This window comes from Melospiza georgiana, chromosome 8, assembly GCF_028018845.1.
Source record: "Melospiza georgiana isolate bMelGeo1 chromosome 8, bMelGeo1.pri, whole genome shotgun sequence".
Taxonomy (NCBI): Eukaryota; Metazoa; Chordata; class Aves; order Passeriformes; family Passerellidae; genus Melospiza; species Melospiza georgiana.
In genome coordinates this window covers 26,186,291-26,202,459 of record NC_080437.1, presented here as the reverse complement: position 1 = coordinate 26,202,459, position 16,169 = coordinate 26,186,291, and the positions used below count along the sequence as shown (strand labels likewise).

Genomic DNA, 16,169 nt, shown 5'->3' with positions numbered 1-16,169 from the left:
TTCCTAATCTGTTGTTACAGAGGAGCAATAAAAGGAAAGAGAAGTACAAGGCCAAATGGAAAGTAATACTCTGCTGGTTTCTATCCTCAAGGCGAATTCCAAAGTGCCAGCACACTGTTCAAATCTAATGATTTGTAGAAAGAAAAAAAAAGAATTCTGGAGAAACTACTGCAGATCTAGAAATGGCTTTAGGGAGTCACTACTACAGATTGCCCCAAAAATCAATATTGTAGTGGAACATGTCTCCTTCACTCAAAGATTTTCAATCAAAACCTGAAAACCAAAAATACTGTGAGCAAAACCTAAGAATCTGTCTGTACCCTTTGGCCAAAAATGTGACAGAGTTTTTGGCTCGGTTTTCTCAATTTTTTCAATAAAAAGCAGGATTTTCTCCTATGTGAGAAAACACAGATCTACTGAAATCAGCTCTGAAGTCTACAGGTATTTATTATTTCCGAAGTACTTGCTGGCAGACACAGGTGAGTATGTTTCTCAGACTCAGCTACAGAACTTCAGATATTCCACTAAACATGGAAATGTTTCTACCTCTCATTTTTATTGCCTTCTGCCCAATGGACAACAATTATCTTGCAAGATAATTACAGAGCTACGACAACCACAGCTATGTCCTATTCCAATTAACTCACTACAAATATGCAAGTGAAACAGCATCACTCACTGGCTTTTCATCCTTGTTCTCTATATGATCAGCAAGACACAAGTTACTGAATCAACATTATTTAAAAGAACTTGTAATGCAGCTAATAAGATGCTCCTTCCTGCTCTTACATTCTGATGTAGCTTCATGTTCACTGTGCTTAACAATAGCAAAATTAAACTCATCTCATTCTACAGAGGAGACTCAGGGGAATGCCAGGGAATGAAAGGATGGGAGTTTCATTTTCTTCTCTTGCAGAGAATGAATTCTGCCTCATATAACTGCTGATGAATTGTCATTTTAAGAGAGTTTGTTAATTTACAACAAGCAGAAGGCATAAAAACGGACCTCCTTATCTTTAATGGATGTTATTGAGCAACACAAATGGTTCACATTTAAATTAATGCAGAAATATCTTGTCTGTTTTGCCATGATAAGACTGTTCCTTTTGCACAGCATGGGCTCAACTTCTGTTAAATAAAACAACTGGTTTTGTTCAGCTTAATGCCAGGCAAATTTCCAAAGCTTCAGCAGCTGAAGTCAGTTCAGGGAAATGAACTGGAATTTACCTGGGTCCTTCAGGGATACGAACTTGAATTCACCTGTCCTGCCTGATTCTTTTTGAGAAAATCTTTCTGAAGAATTTTGAGCTATCTAGTTTCAAGTAAAAATGGTCCCTGCTAGTACTGATGTACTCACTGAGGATAAATCCTCTATTAGATTGCATCTTCCTCCACTGCAAGGATGCTTCCAGCCCCAGCTGCTGTAAAGAAACAAGAGCTGTAAAGGTGCATTTCTCAAAGTCAACTGGGCCATTGGAGATGAGGTCTGGGGCAAAGGGAGGATGGATCCAGAAAAGATGCTCACTCCTGATGCCTGTAGGTTTTTTGCCATTGAATGAAATAGCCAGAAAATTATGTCTGTAATCAGAGTATATGAAAAGGTAATTCCTAAACATCTCATAACAGTAGTGGTTTTAAAAGAATTTCCAGATGTTTATGTTTCAGTCATCTGAAAACAAGTGGGATTCTCTCCCACACTGAGAATTCATCCATTTTCCCAGAAATTGAGAGATTAATATGATATGGAACAAAGGTCAGAACCTAACACAAATTCCCCACAAAAAAAAAAAAAAAAAAAAAATTAAAAAGTGGGAGACTATTCCTTGCTAGCCAGAATGCACAAAATATGATGCTACTTTCAGCCTGGCAGCCCGGCTTTTGATTAGCTTTGCCAAGCTATGACAGTATGGGAGATCCCCATATGCCTCAGAGGGATGCATTATTCAATATATTAATTAGAGGGCTGGCTTTCATCAATGCTTCCTACAAAGAGTCACAAAGAATTACTCTGGGACTGTTCCTGACAGGCTGGAATTAATTTGTGTCTGAGTTCACGTGCATCGGGAGAGCCAGGATGAAGTCAGGCCAGGCAGACTACATGAGTCAGCAGTACAGCATTTCAGCTTCCAACTCTGGCCTTTGAAACACAGTGATGGGCTTTGGACTTATTTGTTTTGATGGGCTTTGATCTTCTTTGTTACATTCTTGCAGGAGAAGAACACAGATCCTCCCACCCTGTGCTCCTCAGATAGACACAGTACTGGGACCCACTCCAGGGATCAATAGAAACTGGGAGAAATATTCAACAAACTCTTCCTTAAAGCATTCCTGGTCTTCCTTACTAGTGGTTCATCTAGTATGCTTCAGTCTCAGACACTCAGTCCAAGAGAGTAAAATTATAATTATAAAATTACACTATAATTATAAAATTATCCAAAATCGCCAATGGGAGAGGTAAGAGAAAAGACTGACTCCTGGGAGATAAAGAAACCTGGCAGCTGGGAGACCAAAGCCAAAGGATTTTTGATAGCTGAAAACACTAACTGCAGTGCAACAGGTGACATGTAGTGGTAGGCATCAGATTTAAGCCAAATGAGCAGAAATATTTTAGCCCGTACTTTTTAAGGCCTTAAGGAAAAAAATAACTTCCAGCCACAGAACATTAAAGACATAAGTGTGGAAACATCACAAATTGTACTAAAATCACAACAAATCACAAATTCTAAAAGCTTGCTGGTACTTATGCAAGGACATCCACCATTACATTAGTGGAGAGGGATAGTTCTTCCTTCTGCAAGACATGTTGTGTTTCTCAAGCAAAAAGAGGTCAGAGAAAAAAAGAAGGTGGTTAGAAAGAGAAATCCTCCAAAGACAACCTATTCCAGAATTGCCCTTCCAAAGAATATACCTTTCATTGAAAGAACTTGTTTTTGCTGTGATAGCAGCCAGAATTACAGAGGTGTATACATAATGTGACATTTTATCATGCAGCTCTTTACTTAGGGTTCACTTATTATGTAGTTCATGGGTTTTAAAGGAGAATTTAAAGTACTTAAAATTATTTCCCTTCAAAATCACACAATCACACACAATCCTTCTAGTCAGAATGCTTTTAGTATTTTTTTCTTTTTTTTTCCTCATTAAAAGAGGAAAGCCTAGGCAGCCTGATTAGCATGACATCCACAGGACTTCATAAAAATGTCAAACACTTATTTTCCTAGGAAAGCAGGCAGTAAGGAGAGGGGCACCACACAATACTAAAGCATCCACCAGTTACAACTTAGAGCTTACATTCATAGTACAAGAGATTAGTTGCAACAAATTTCCTTTGTGAGATAAAGTCATCAGCATAAACATACACCAAACCTCCAAATATCTTTGGTTTTAGTCCCAGGTAAACTAGAAAATAGTCTGTAATATTTCTCCAGTATTGTACTATGGGTATTTTTCACCTTCTACAAAGATGCTTTTCTACATCCAACTATTTCTGTCGATCTCTCACCAATTTGTTCAAAAAGGAATATGGACTGAGCTCAGAAAGGGGAACAGTAGTCTGAACATTACACTGACCAGAGGCACTAATGGAACTCGTGGAGTCTGTGCAGTCCCTATAAAACAGTCCTGCAGCATTTCCCAGAGATAGAAAGTGAAGGATTTTCCTCTTCTTAGGGTCATTTAGGGTTTTATTCTCGTAGATACCCAGAAAGTCTATCACAATGTCCCTGGAAGAGCACTTACCAATCTATAGTTCAAAATCAGGATAGGGTTATAATTAGGAAAAATTATCACACACTTTGTTTCAGACTGCATTCTTTCCCTGCTTTAATTTTAAAATCATATATTGCAAAATGAAGTTTTAGTCAAATTTTAAGATTACTTAAAAAGACCATCCAAAAATTGTCAAATATTTCATAATATTCCTTCCTTTAATTTCTGAGAGAAATTTTTTTATAATGTTGCCATGAATTCCAAAATACCTTTATTGACTTGGAACATTTTCAACAAAAACAAACACTATTTCAGCCAATGAAAAGTATCCACCTCTATATCCAGGTTCCATTTATATCTCTGTCACTGAGTTACTGTGTAATCACAAGTTAGTCACCCACAACCTAACATTTGGAACCACTAAATACCTATAGTGCTTATGGCATTAACTGTAGGCACACAAAATGAAATAAAATACCTAGTCTCAGAGTTTCACTTTGCCCATTTCCATTTACTGAAAAGGAAAACAAAATTAGGTTTATTATCACCATGGTGTTGTGGTCTTTAATTAACTAAAGTGACCTTGCAAGGAAATCTTCCAATATATGCCAAGAATTTATGAGAAATTCTCATCTCTCCTAAACTCTTATTACAGAGCTTGAGGCTAGAGTTTGAAAATGTTGTCCTCAGCTTAGTACAATTCATGGTCATGGTGGCTTGAGTAACACATTCCAGATTTATGTTAGCTTTACTCTCCAGGAGAAAAACCTTCCCTGGGTGTTTTTGCCCACGGGGCATGGGAAGCAAGTCCCTTTCCAGAGCCAAATGAGTCACTAGCCCAAGGGAGGCTCCAGTAATAGGCACTGAGTACATGCCTTGGTGATGCTCGTAGGTGGCCAAACTGGAGTCATTCCTTTATCCATAGCTCCATGTATGGTATGGTTTCAATCCTGAAAAACTCTAACGCAGATTATTTAAGAGCCAATTTGACATTTACAAGACTATGTTTTCCTAACACTAAACTTGGCTGTAAAAAACCAGGCGATGTTTCCCCAGCACTGTGCAATGACACCATCTGGCAGTTAATGATTAGTGGGATTTACAGGAGAGGCAGGCACATATTTGACTAACCATCTCTTTGCTGAAAAACTAGGCAAGTAAAGGTAATGTCAGCTGTATCCAAAGGTCACTACTGGAACTGCTGCTGAAACAGTCTGCATGGACCAAAATTGGCACTGGAATTGGGAAATAGCAGTGCTGTCACAAAGAAGAAATAAAAACAGATACAAACATCTGTGTGAAGGTAGATACAAACCCAGACAATAACCTTTAGAAAAACTGAGGCAAACCCCTTAACTTCTGCCACACTAGTCTCAGATATCCAAACCAGCCTTCACTAAAGTCATCCTGAAATTCAGGCTGCAACTAAAAACAAATACACTGGCTGATACATTTTATCACCTTTTCTTACCCAAAATCACAAAAAAGACTGAAAACCTTGCCCTTATATGACAAAACTTGTTGTCTCATTCCTCAAACAACTGTGACAGAAAACCTTTAACTCCAAAGCAAAGCCTAAGTTAGTGGACACACAGCCTCTTTCCTTCTTTCAGTGAAAGTGTTCCCTTGTCACAATTTTTAACTCTCAGAGATCAAATTGAGTGTGGCTGGCATTCAGAGATGCAAAAAAGACCCATTCCAAAATAAAACACAAATCTGGTTGATTATCATGGAAAAGAAGGGGAAAAAAATAAAATTCTGGGGAGATTTGTTGAGGGAATCAGTAATATATTTGAGAAGTGCTTGATACAACTAATTTTTCTACTTGCAAATAAAAATGCTGCTCCTTGAAGCCATGCTAGTGCATGTCCTATTTTCCTCCTCTCTCCTTTCCTGCCTTGTTGGTCTTATCTGTCCAATCTTCATCAATACTGTATATTTCAGTGGCTTTTACTGACTAGACTCTTGCTGCACACTGACTCACTGACTTCAGGGCTCCAAGTATCAGAAGTACCAGAGGCATCAGAAATTCTGCACAGATTTCTCTCTCTCTTCCATGAAAATGGATATTCCCCACTTTTCTGCTCCCAGGCTTTGAGAGAATCACCCACAGTCCCAGAGAGCACGAGTAAAAAAATAAATGAGAGAAGGGAAATGTCTAGCTATAACAGACAAAAAAAAAAAAAAAAAAAAAAAAAAAAAAAAAAAAAAAAAAAAAAAAACCACCAAAAGAACCCCCCCAAAAAAATCTCAAAACCACACCAAGGAAAATGATTCCACATCCACCACTTCATATTCCTCAGTGATGATGTAAAGCAGGAAACAGGAATGTGTTCTCCAAAAAAGAAAAGCCTGGGGAAACACTAAGAAAGGGTGTTGATGTCCAAAGGAATATAGTGATGTCCTCTGCTCAGGATGGTGATCCTCATGTCTGCCCAGCAAACACAGCAGGGCCTCCAAAGACAGGTGGGCAGAGGATATTCACAGCTGTTTGGCTGATTGGGCAGAAAACACACGCCCCCTTGAAAAACTCTGTATTTGAAAGAATTAAGCCATAAGATGATAAAAGGATTTCATATGCCACTAAAGCATCTTTTCATTCTCTTGTACCCTCTGGTGCTCTTAATCTAGTGCTGTACCACTTCATGTTACTCTGAGTACTTGACCCACTAGAATCATCAAGGTGCTCTCCTATCCCAGTCTCACCTACAGGGTAACAAGGCAGAGTCAGCTGGAGCCCCACAAGGTGACAGGGAAAAGCTGTGATCCAGCAAAGTGCTTGGTGAATGCTCCAGTAACCAAACCATCCTGCCCACCTGCTTGGTCCCATTGTGCTGCCACAGGAAAAGGCAGAGGTAGTAAAAAAAATACTTAAGGACAACTCAAGTCCTACAAATCTTTACCAGGAGAGCAACAGTATTTAGTCAGCAGAACAGAGAATGTGTTATACAGGCAAGGAAGCTTCCCCAGCATTTCCACGGTACAAAATACGGGCTTTATTTTTTCATATCCTCCACATGGCAGCACAGGTGTCTAAGTTATAGTGATATAAAATGAACAGGGCCCAGAGGGAGCTGCAGAAATGTGTTCTGAAAGAAAAGAACATTGAGTAGGATTTTAACAAACTTTGCACCCATGCTGGTTTCAGTTATCTTGATTGATCTTGGAATTTCTGCATCACATTAGCGTAAACTTGCTATTTCCAGTCTTACAGGATCCTAAGTTATTAAAATCTGAGGCCAAGGCACGTGGGAGCCAAATCTGGATGCCTGTACACACATCAAGTAACACATTCTGTTCAAGCTCTGCCACTGTCATCAGTGGGTGTAGTTAACAAATGAATCACTACTACCAAAGTAGAGAACTCAAATCCTAGGTTTTTTTATAGCTGTGAGTGGCCCAGGGGTGAATCTCAGCTCATGTACAAACTTTGAGCAGGCTCAGGAACCCATGAGAGATGTCCCATGAACAGCTGGACATGTGGGAACACAAAACTACAAACCAGTGAGTAGCACCAACAGCTATGACTAAGGGAAGAAGATGAAAGCAAGAGCCAGGATAGAATGCCACAAGTTGGGATTGGAGCTTAGGGCTTTGGTTTTGACCAGAGAGCCATCACAGATGCTGCTTGCTAGAGCTACAGAGCTAAAAATGCACAGAGTGACTTGTGTGTCTGTGACTAACAGAGACGTTGTGCTTACTCTGCTGAGGGAAAATTCACATCCCAGTCTCACAAGCTCTGAAGCAATCATGGTTCTCTCCTGGTCTTAAGGTCTCTATGTGTGAGGTCTTCTCAGAGAAGGTATAATTATTCAGAAAGATCTCAGAGAGAAAAATAAGACCTCTTCTTGTCAGGTTGACTGATCACATGAACTGGGTGAAGTTTATAGTCTTCACATTCAAGCCCATTCAAAGCAGTCTGAGAGATGAAAGTCAGGTTTTGAAGGCAAACACATTCAGCAAAACCTGCCCCAGATAAAGCCAGCTGCATTCCAATCAGATGGAAACCATCCCATTTCATGAAGGATGCTTACCTGAGCCTCTGCTACTGAACAATGCAGAGCAGCACAAAAGAGCAGCTTATCTCATAGGCATCTCCCTATCATTACTATTTGAACTTTCATAGAAGTTTTAATTCAGAGGTTCAATAATGTAGTGTTTGATATACTGATGACAGGGACAGTGATAGGCTGGTGACATGGAAAGGCAACCTTGCCACAGGCAAGCTGAGAGCTGCAGTTGACACACCAGAGGGAAGGGAGGGCATCCAGAGAGAGACTGACAGACTTGAGAGGTGGGTCTGTGTGAACCTCATGGCTCCAGAAGAACTTTTAGCACCTCTCAGTAGCTAAAGAGAAAAGAACATGTTTTTTACAAGAACATGTAGTAATAGGACAAGAGCAGTGGCTTTCAATTTAAAGATGGTAGTTTTAGAATAGATAATGGGAATAACTTCTTTATTGTGAAGCTGATGAGGCATTAGAACAGGTTGCCCAGAGGAGTCACAGATGTCCCATTTCTGGCAGTGCTCAAGGCCAGGCTGGATGGTCTACTGGAAGGTGCCCTTGGCCCTGGCAGGGAAGTTGGAATTAGATGGTTTTTAGGGTCCTTTCTGACTTGTACTATTTTATGATTCTCTGAGCTTAACATAGTGGCTTACATCCCTCTGAAACTTACAGCTATACTCACTTTTCTCTCTTTTGTAGCGCACTAAAAAGAAATCAACAAATTTTGGAGGCTAAACTGTTTTTTGCATTTTTTTTCTGTAAAGATCTTACAAGCCAGAACTTGGAAGACATCACAGTTTAAGCTTTAAAGGGAAAGAAAGGAAAAAGATAAATAAATCAGCTAAGGGGAGTTATTATGTTCCACAATTTCAATACCTCTTATACCTGCACTATGAATTGTTTCAAATCCCTCCCACTCTGGGAAAAACCTAATTCACTCTCTTGGGAAGCTTATTCTCTGTGGGACTCTGCTGTTTCTGAGTGGAATAAAGACTTCTAAGTCTATGTCTTATGAGTTTTAACTATAGAAGACTTGTACATTTCCTAAGAGAAAAAGGCACCTGAAGCACACACATTACATAATGCACTGCTGAAAAACAGTGTTCAAACCAAGCAGCAGAAGACAATGAAAAATGAGGTAGACTGTGGAAAACAATACAGATTTGGGTGTCAAATGGAAAAACAAGCAATTTCCATTAACCATTATTATATGGAAGCAGAAATTAAGGCACAACATCACAACCTGTCCTTTAAAAAGAGGTTCTGCTTTTCTTCCCAAGTCAGCTTAGCCCTTGCACCTTATCTTCTAAGAAAGCCTCTCCCCTAAGCTTATTTGTGCTATTTGAAGGATAGGTTACAATTATTCCAAGGACCAGCTATTCTCAGCTCTACAGAGGGATACACCTGGAGGGGATCCACACTTGCCTTTGTCAGAGCAGCCAGCATGAATAGTGAGATGAAAGGATTTTTGATAGTTAGGTCAATCATCCACCTGCCACCAGAACCAGGAGAGAAAAACAACTTCCTTTCCTACATTATGGAGTTGTCCTCTGTCCCCTGCTCAGGATGGTGATCCTCGTGTCTGCTCAGCAAACATAGGCAGGACCTCCAAAGACAGATGGACAGGGGATATTCACAGCTGTTTAGCTGATTGGACAGAAAACACAGGTCCCCTTGAGAAACTCTGTATTTGAAGAATTAAGCCAGTCTGTCAGTCTGTCTCTAACATGGACAGACAAGGTTCTAGACCTTTGATATATTTTGCAGGTCTGTGTGACTTAGGAACCTTAAAACTTCCTTTCCTCAGTGTTTAAAACCTTCTCAAACTGTCCAGATTCCTCATGGGCACTAAGGGAAATCTCTAGACCTGATGCCAAAAGTGAATGCTTTAAATGTTGGAGTCTAAAGATGTTTAGAGAGATTTCCAGAAGAATGTAGATAATTTGAAATGAGGAGTCTACCTCCACTTCAAGGTGTGGAAATACTGAAAATACAATCTATAGATATTTTGTGCCTGGATTCCAGAGGCTTTCTATGAGGTGCAAAAATTTCTATGAAAATTTGGCTCTAAGATATATAGATACAGACATAAATATGTATCATGCTTTGTAATTGGGAGTACATTTTTAAGTTTTCCAAGTCCTTTTTATTTTTAACCATCCAAAATGTGACCCTCTGGTTCCTTAATATTACAATCATTTTGGATCTTAAGGACCAGATACTTTTTTTAGCTATGCACAGATTCCATAAATCAGCACTTCTACATATTCACACACACCCCATCATCTGGCATACAGTAAGTACAGCATTAAGAATCTGATTCGAGCCCCAAATCCTAAATTCAACTACAGAAGAACAACACTTTTCTTTTTCTCTCTAAAAGTCAATTCTTGAGCCTTCACATGGTGAAGAGAAGTTTGGAAAAGATGCATCAGAGATGGCTGAGCCTGGAGATAGGAACTAAATTTGTTTCATCATCTGATTTCAAGACAGTCTTCCAATTTGAGAGGTTGACACTTGGGAATTGAGAAGGAATTGAGTCACAAAGCAGATTTTTAGCAAACTGCAGATCTTGGGCTTTCACTAGTCACTATAATAAAACTGGCTTCTGAGAGAGTGATTTAAAGCAGAGTGAATCATCCCTTCTCACCAAGATTGCATAAGGAGACTGGTCAGAGTGGCTGGCTCTGCACAAAGACTGTGTCTAGGCTAAAGTAACTCTTTAAAAGGCTGAAAACTAGGAAGTTTAATGGTCACAGGTTTGTCACTGAGGCACTGGACAGCTCCTCTGTGTTACTCTAGGCAGGTGAACAACGAAGAAGTAGGAGTTCTGCAATTATCAAAAGACTTGTACTTCTCTTTAAAAGACACCACATTTTATCAGACAAGAGGTGCAAACACGGAGACTATGGCACTGCAAGGTATGTTCTATGGAATGAATTTATTCAGATAAAATAACCAATCCCTTCAAGTTGGATGCCATTCTCCCCTCCATGTCCCACCCAAAGCAAGACAAGCCAGTGGCCCTAACTCACCAGTAAAACCTGTTTGGAGTGACCCGCTCGTGCATGAGCTGCCATTTTCTTCCAAAGTCCATGGAGCTGTACAGCTGGAAGACAGAGAGAAAGTATAAACTTTGAGGAAAAAGAAGGAAGACTGTTGCTGGATAAAGTATTAAAATCAGCTCAGATTAAAGAACATGAATGGATTGTTCACAATAATTATACACAACTATTGATCACCCTCACTGCCAGGGGAGCTAATTTCTTCCCTTTACTTTTAAACCACATTGGGCTTCAGAGAATCAAAAGCAAGTTGTCTCTTCCCAAACCTTATCAAACAACTTTGTCCTTCCAAATTTCAGCTGTCAACACATTCACTTTGACTGCCATATAACAAAGCTGGCTCTTCTCCTGGCTTTTTTTGCTTAATAGGAAGCAGGTGACATGTGAGTTCCTAGTATCAAATAGAATGAGAGTCAAATCAGATTAGTCAACATGACTCTGACGAGGTAGTGACTCTATCCTCAAGGTCATGCCATTACTTGTTTTTGTGGAATGAATCAGATCTCTTCTGTATTGAAAGTAAATTGCTCCTAATTTATATTTTCTAATATTGAGAACGAGGTCTAAATTTTTAGATAAGTTAGAAATCAACCTGTTCATTAGTTAAACACCAAAGATAGTGACATGACTCTTCTTGGAAGCCAAATTTTCAATATCATGGGTTTTTGGAGTCTTTCTGGTTAAGAAATGACACGGCTGTAATGTAACCAAATTTCCATGCAACTCCACACTGAGTTTCAGACATATGTTGCTTCATATATATTCTGCTTAATACCATAAACAACATTCCCCATGTAATTATTTTCTTACCCACAATGCATCCTCTCACAATCAAAACATATGTAAGCTCCTTTTCTCCAACTATGAGCAAATTTGGTTCTTCGGAGAAAAAAATATGCTTTGAGAAATAACTACTATGCTTTACCAGTAGATCACAGAGAACTAAATATCAGGCAGCATTTTGATCAGGATTTCAAATAAATTTCATCTGACATATATTCTGGCTTAACAAAACAAGGGTTGATTGCCAGCTAAGGAGGTAGATAAGGGGACTGAAAAAACTTCAATGTTTGTAATAGCCAAATTTAAGTCCCTAATGGGAAAATGATATCATTTGAGCACAAGATTCTGCATTGCATTTGATTTGAGTAATGGAATTTGCAAATTTGAGGCAGGTCCACGTTCAGATTGGAAGGGTTCACAACCTAGTGATATGTCCTGTGGCACCGCTGTGATGGATGGCTAAGAGTCACTGGGAAAATAAACTACATGTGCTCACACTGAATATTAACATTTCGTGAACAGGCAGCAGCCAAATCAGAGCTGGACCATAGATCAACTCAGAAAGATGATTGGAAAGGGCTGTTTGAGCAGTGTCCAAAGCCTGAGGCAGTTAATTAATTCTTGCTATGTTTGTACTCAACTACACAACCAAATCACTGTATAGTCAGCAAAAGAAAGTCAGAAACTGAAATTCAGCCTCCATCAAGTACCTAATGCAACTGATATGTGTACAGACAAAAGAATCAGGCCTTTGCATTTTTGCCAACAAGAATGCCAGTCTGGCCAGGAACAGCTCAAGCTGCCAGTAAAATACATATGGAGGAAAGATATGGAAACAGGCGTCCTTCAATCTTCACGTCAAAAAGGGCTCCACTTATGTAAACTTCAGCCAACACCACTAAGCTTGTAAGAAATATTAAGAAAGATTTTCTACCCCATGTTTTTCAGGAGATCAAATATTATCTGAATATTCTAACTTGGCCATATTTCTTTAGCACTGTCTCTAGATAGGGTAACATACTGCATTACAAGTCCACAACAGCCAGATTTCCTCTGCTTTTCAGGTGATTGTCTAAAAAAATATGATAGAATCCTGTGCTCCAAAAGAAATTCTGTGTAGAATTAAAATAAAGCAACAAAGCATCACTTGTCTTTTTTAATTAAAGGAGCCAAGAAAAGAAAATTCCTTGTCCAAATTCAAGATTAGGCTTATGAAGTCAGCATCAATATTAAGATAACTAATTCTCAGAACACGCAGGTTTTTACAAACAATAACTGAGAATCCACACTCCAAAGTCAAAATTCTACAGTGCTACGACTCTGCCCAGACTTCAGCACAGTTCCTGCCAGGAATATTCCTTGAGTCACTGGACATGATTTACACACACAAGGAGCTCAGCACGGACTGAGTTGCATCAGTTGTGTCAAACACCTTGGTTATCCTTTGCATGTTTCCATTACATGGTGCAAGTTAGCCAGGCTTCAGGCAACTTAGTCCCAGTTAAGTCATGCTCACAAGCAAATCCAAGTGGGTCTAGCACCCTGATTGTATTCTGCAATGGATTAACCATTTTCACCATGAGAGGAAAGGATTAACTACATACAGACATTTCCTTCGATTCCCTTTTATCTTTTGCCCCTGGCATTTCCTTTTCTTCTGCAGCAGCATAACAGCAGTAGCTACAGAAAGCTCAGTGACATGCAGCACAATCTCTTTCAACCACTCCTGTCTCCCAGTGTCTCTTTCAGGGAGTATCCCACTCTGTATCAAGTTAAAAACCAGAGACCAGCTACTGGTCTGGGTTTTTTTCTTTCTTTTCTCTTTTAAAGCTCAGACTGACTGATGTCAGAAGGATTAAACTGAACTTGCAGCCTTTATGTGATTTCAGATAAAGAGGATATTATTCATTTCAATAATTTTTATTTATTATTCACCTACTTACTCTGGTCATCCACTTCAAAGTTTAACCTGATGACTGAGTCTTAAAGCTGTATGACAGAACAAATCCCTAAAAGGCCTCTCTGGCCCAGTTCAGTTTTATAATATTATTTACAGATGCAAATGCAAAGGTTAGTGTTGAATAAATAAATAAAACATACAATAAAGTGATTTCTAGTGTGCATTAAAATTGAATATATACATATACTTTTTGTTTATCTCCCTTCACGAGAGAAGACAAACTTTAGAAAAGACAACAAATTTAGTGGCAAGTCCAGTAGAATTCAATATAAATGAATTTGTCCTAAGGCTGAATACTAAGCAAAGGGAAAAAAATGATGTAGGTATGGTGCCAAGATTCTCCCATTTTAAAGCTCTGCTCTGGCTCTTTAGTGACAAGTAATCTCTGGCATTTCCACCTCCTGGAGCAGTCCAACACAGTGGTTCAAGAGGGGGGGACTCCAGTACCATGGGGATGGTATTGTGAGGGAATGGCCCTTCTGCAACCTCCTCTGTTATCTGACTTACTCTGGTGACTGAAAAATTAAGACCATTATGAGTCTTTACGTTTGTCTGGGCTGGTCTTGTCTCTTGATGCAGCAAAAGAGACTGACTCTGCCTCCACTCAGTAGTCTATAGTCAGACCTATCACTTACAACAGGAAAGGCTGTACCATCAAAAAGGTAAATGGCAAATATTTATCCAAACAGCATCATGATAACAGCATCACTCCCCACTCAAGGACTAGCAAACACAGCTAGCACCAAACATATCGCAGCCACCAACACAGCCCTGCAGCTCACCAAGAACACAATCTGTGCAAGGAAAGACGTTGGCAGCCCCAGTGATACCCAACTTTGTTTCACTACAGGCCAGACCTTAACTCCTGCTTGTTTTGCTCAGCACAAATCTGAATCATAAGGATTTTATGTACCACAGGCAGAATGCTTCGTCTTCAAACTCTAAGAACAGTGGCAACATTTTATTTCACACCAGCATTGTTTCCAAGCAAATTGGCAAGGCCCTTAAAGAAGGAGCTTTATCCCTGGTATCAGATTCTGTGCCACAAACACAAGCCACAAGCCAGAAACACATTCAGAACTACAGAACTGTAAAGAAAGGAGCTATAGACACGCAGTGTTGCAAGTGAAAAATGCTGTTGCAATTCTCTAGTAAAAACTCTAAGGGTGACACATCACGTTGGCTGGCTTGGAAGATCTTGCTCAGGGTTGTGGGTAATTTGGTTTGGGTGCTTTGTTTATTTTGCCAAGGAGAGCTAGCAGAAAGAAAAAAAAAGGTTTTAAGTTTTCTGGAAAAGTAAAGCTTCTCAGAACAGATTAAAAAATTGGTCTGCTTCAATTCCAGTTAAGGAGAGAGTAGAGAAGAATGAGCAATGAAGGAAACACAGGGATAGAATCAATCCCCTGATGTTAGTTATCCATGACCATGAGCTAGTCACCAAGGCTCATTTTTAGACAGGGAAGACACATCTAAAACTGCTCATTGTTCAAGCCTTAGAATCTTCTAGAATCTTCTGCCTCTACTGACACTAAAAAAGCTCACAGTGACTAGTGCAGAAAGAAACAAGCCCACCAGACACATGATCTGGTTGAGATGGATTTCATGACCTGCGTGGGCTTCATGGGGGAAGCACACAGAAGAATGAAGTTTGAAGGCAAGCCCAAGAAAGACCAAGCATACAATACCCTGGGTACACTCCATCACTGCAAGAAGCATGTATAGATGTCACTAACAGAGTGAAAAGCAATAGAAAACAGAGTAAAGAAATTCACAGAGCTTTGATATTTATAGACTTTCATGTATACGCATGTAAGAAGGAAAATACATAAAAGGAACATACATACATGAAAGCCAGTAAGCAAATAAAATCAAATATTATTTCTTGCTATGAAATCAGGTCTATTGGCCTGAGAAAACATTTGGTGAGACACTCCATATTTTTCTTCCTGCCAGTCATCTAAACGTGCAAATGATGTCAGATGAAGTGAGAAAGATCAGCTGAACTACATGCATTTAGAGGAACAATTCATTTATTACACAAAAAACCATACTCCCTCCAGACAATATATGCAGCTGATGATGAAAAGATGCATTAAAAATAAATGCATCAGGGTGAGATTGGGTCTAGTGGGAATAACTTGGCAGCAGCTGACACATTATGGGAGAGGAGGGTCAGATTAGCCTGGCCTGCTTGGCCTCAGAAGAGCACAATCCCAAGCAGTAGCTCAGATTGCTTACATGAAAAGATGGCTCTGATCCCAGAAAAGCACAAAGCAAGCTAGCACCTTCTCAGCCAGAGCTGGTGGGAAAAATCTACAAGATGTGTGGAGGGTTCCTGCCAAAAACTCAAACCAGGGCAGAAGAAAAATAAAATTAGGTCAACATTTCTGTAGGAAATTGGACTGCATGCAAAGGATAACTCAGAAAAGAAAGTCTGTTGCAGGGTCTTAAATTTTCTTTACAGGAGGACAAAAACCATCAGCACTAGAAAAAAATTAAAGGCTCAGAAAAAGTTGCAAATTCTCAGAAAACTCAAGGTGTATCTTTTCTCTACATTTCTGTGTTACAAATGAAATTGCAAAAGAAGAAGGGTGTCATCATTAATATTTCAGAAAGGTCATTCCTAGAAGGAAAATGAACTGGAAG

At 39.4% G+C, this 16,169-nt stretch overlaps 1 protein-coding gene across 1 annotated transcript in view; it reads right to left on the bottom strand.

The window, feature by feature from the left end:
* Positions 1-16,169, bottom strand: part of SORCS3 (sortilin related VPS10 domain containing receptor 3) — a 267,197-nt gene that overhangs the window by 89,448 nt on the left and 161,580 nt on the right. Inside the window, exon 5 of the mRNA XM_058028863.1 lies at positions 10,751-10,824. Coding sequence (XP_057884846.1) covers positions 10,751-10,824 — 74 coding nt within the window. The remainder of the gene's footprint in view (positions 1-10,750; positions 10,825-16,169) is intronic.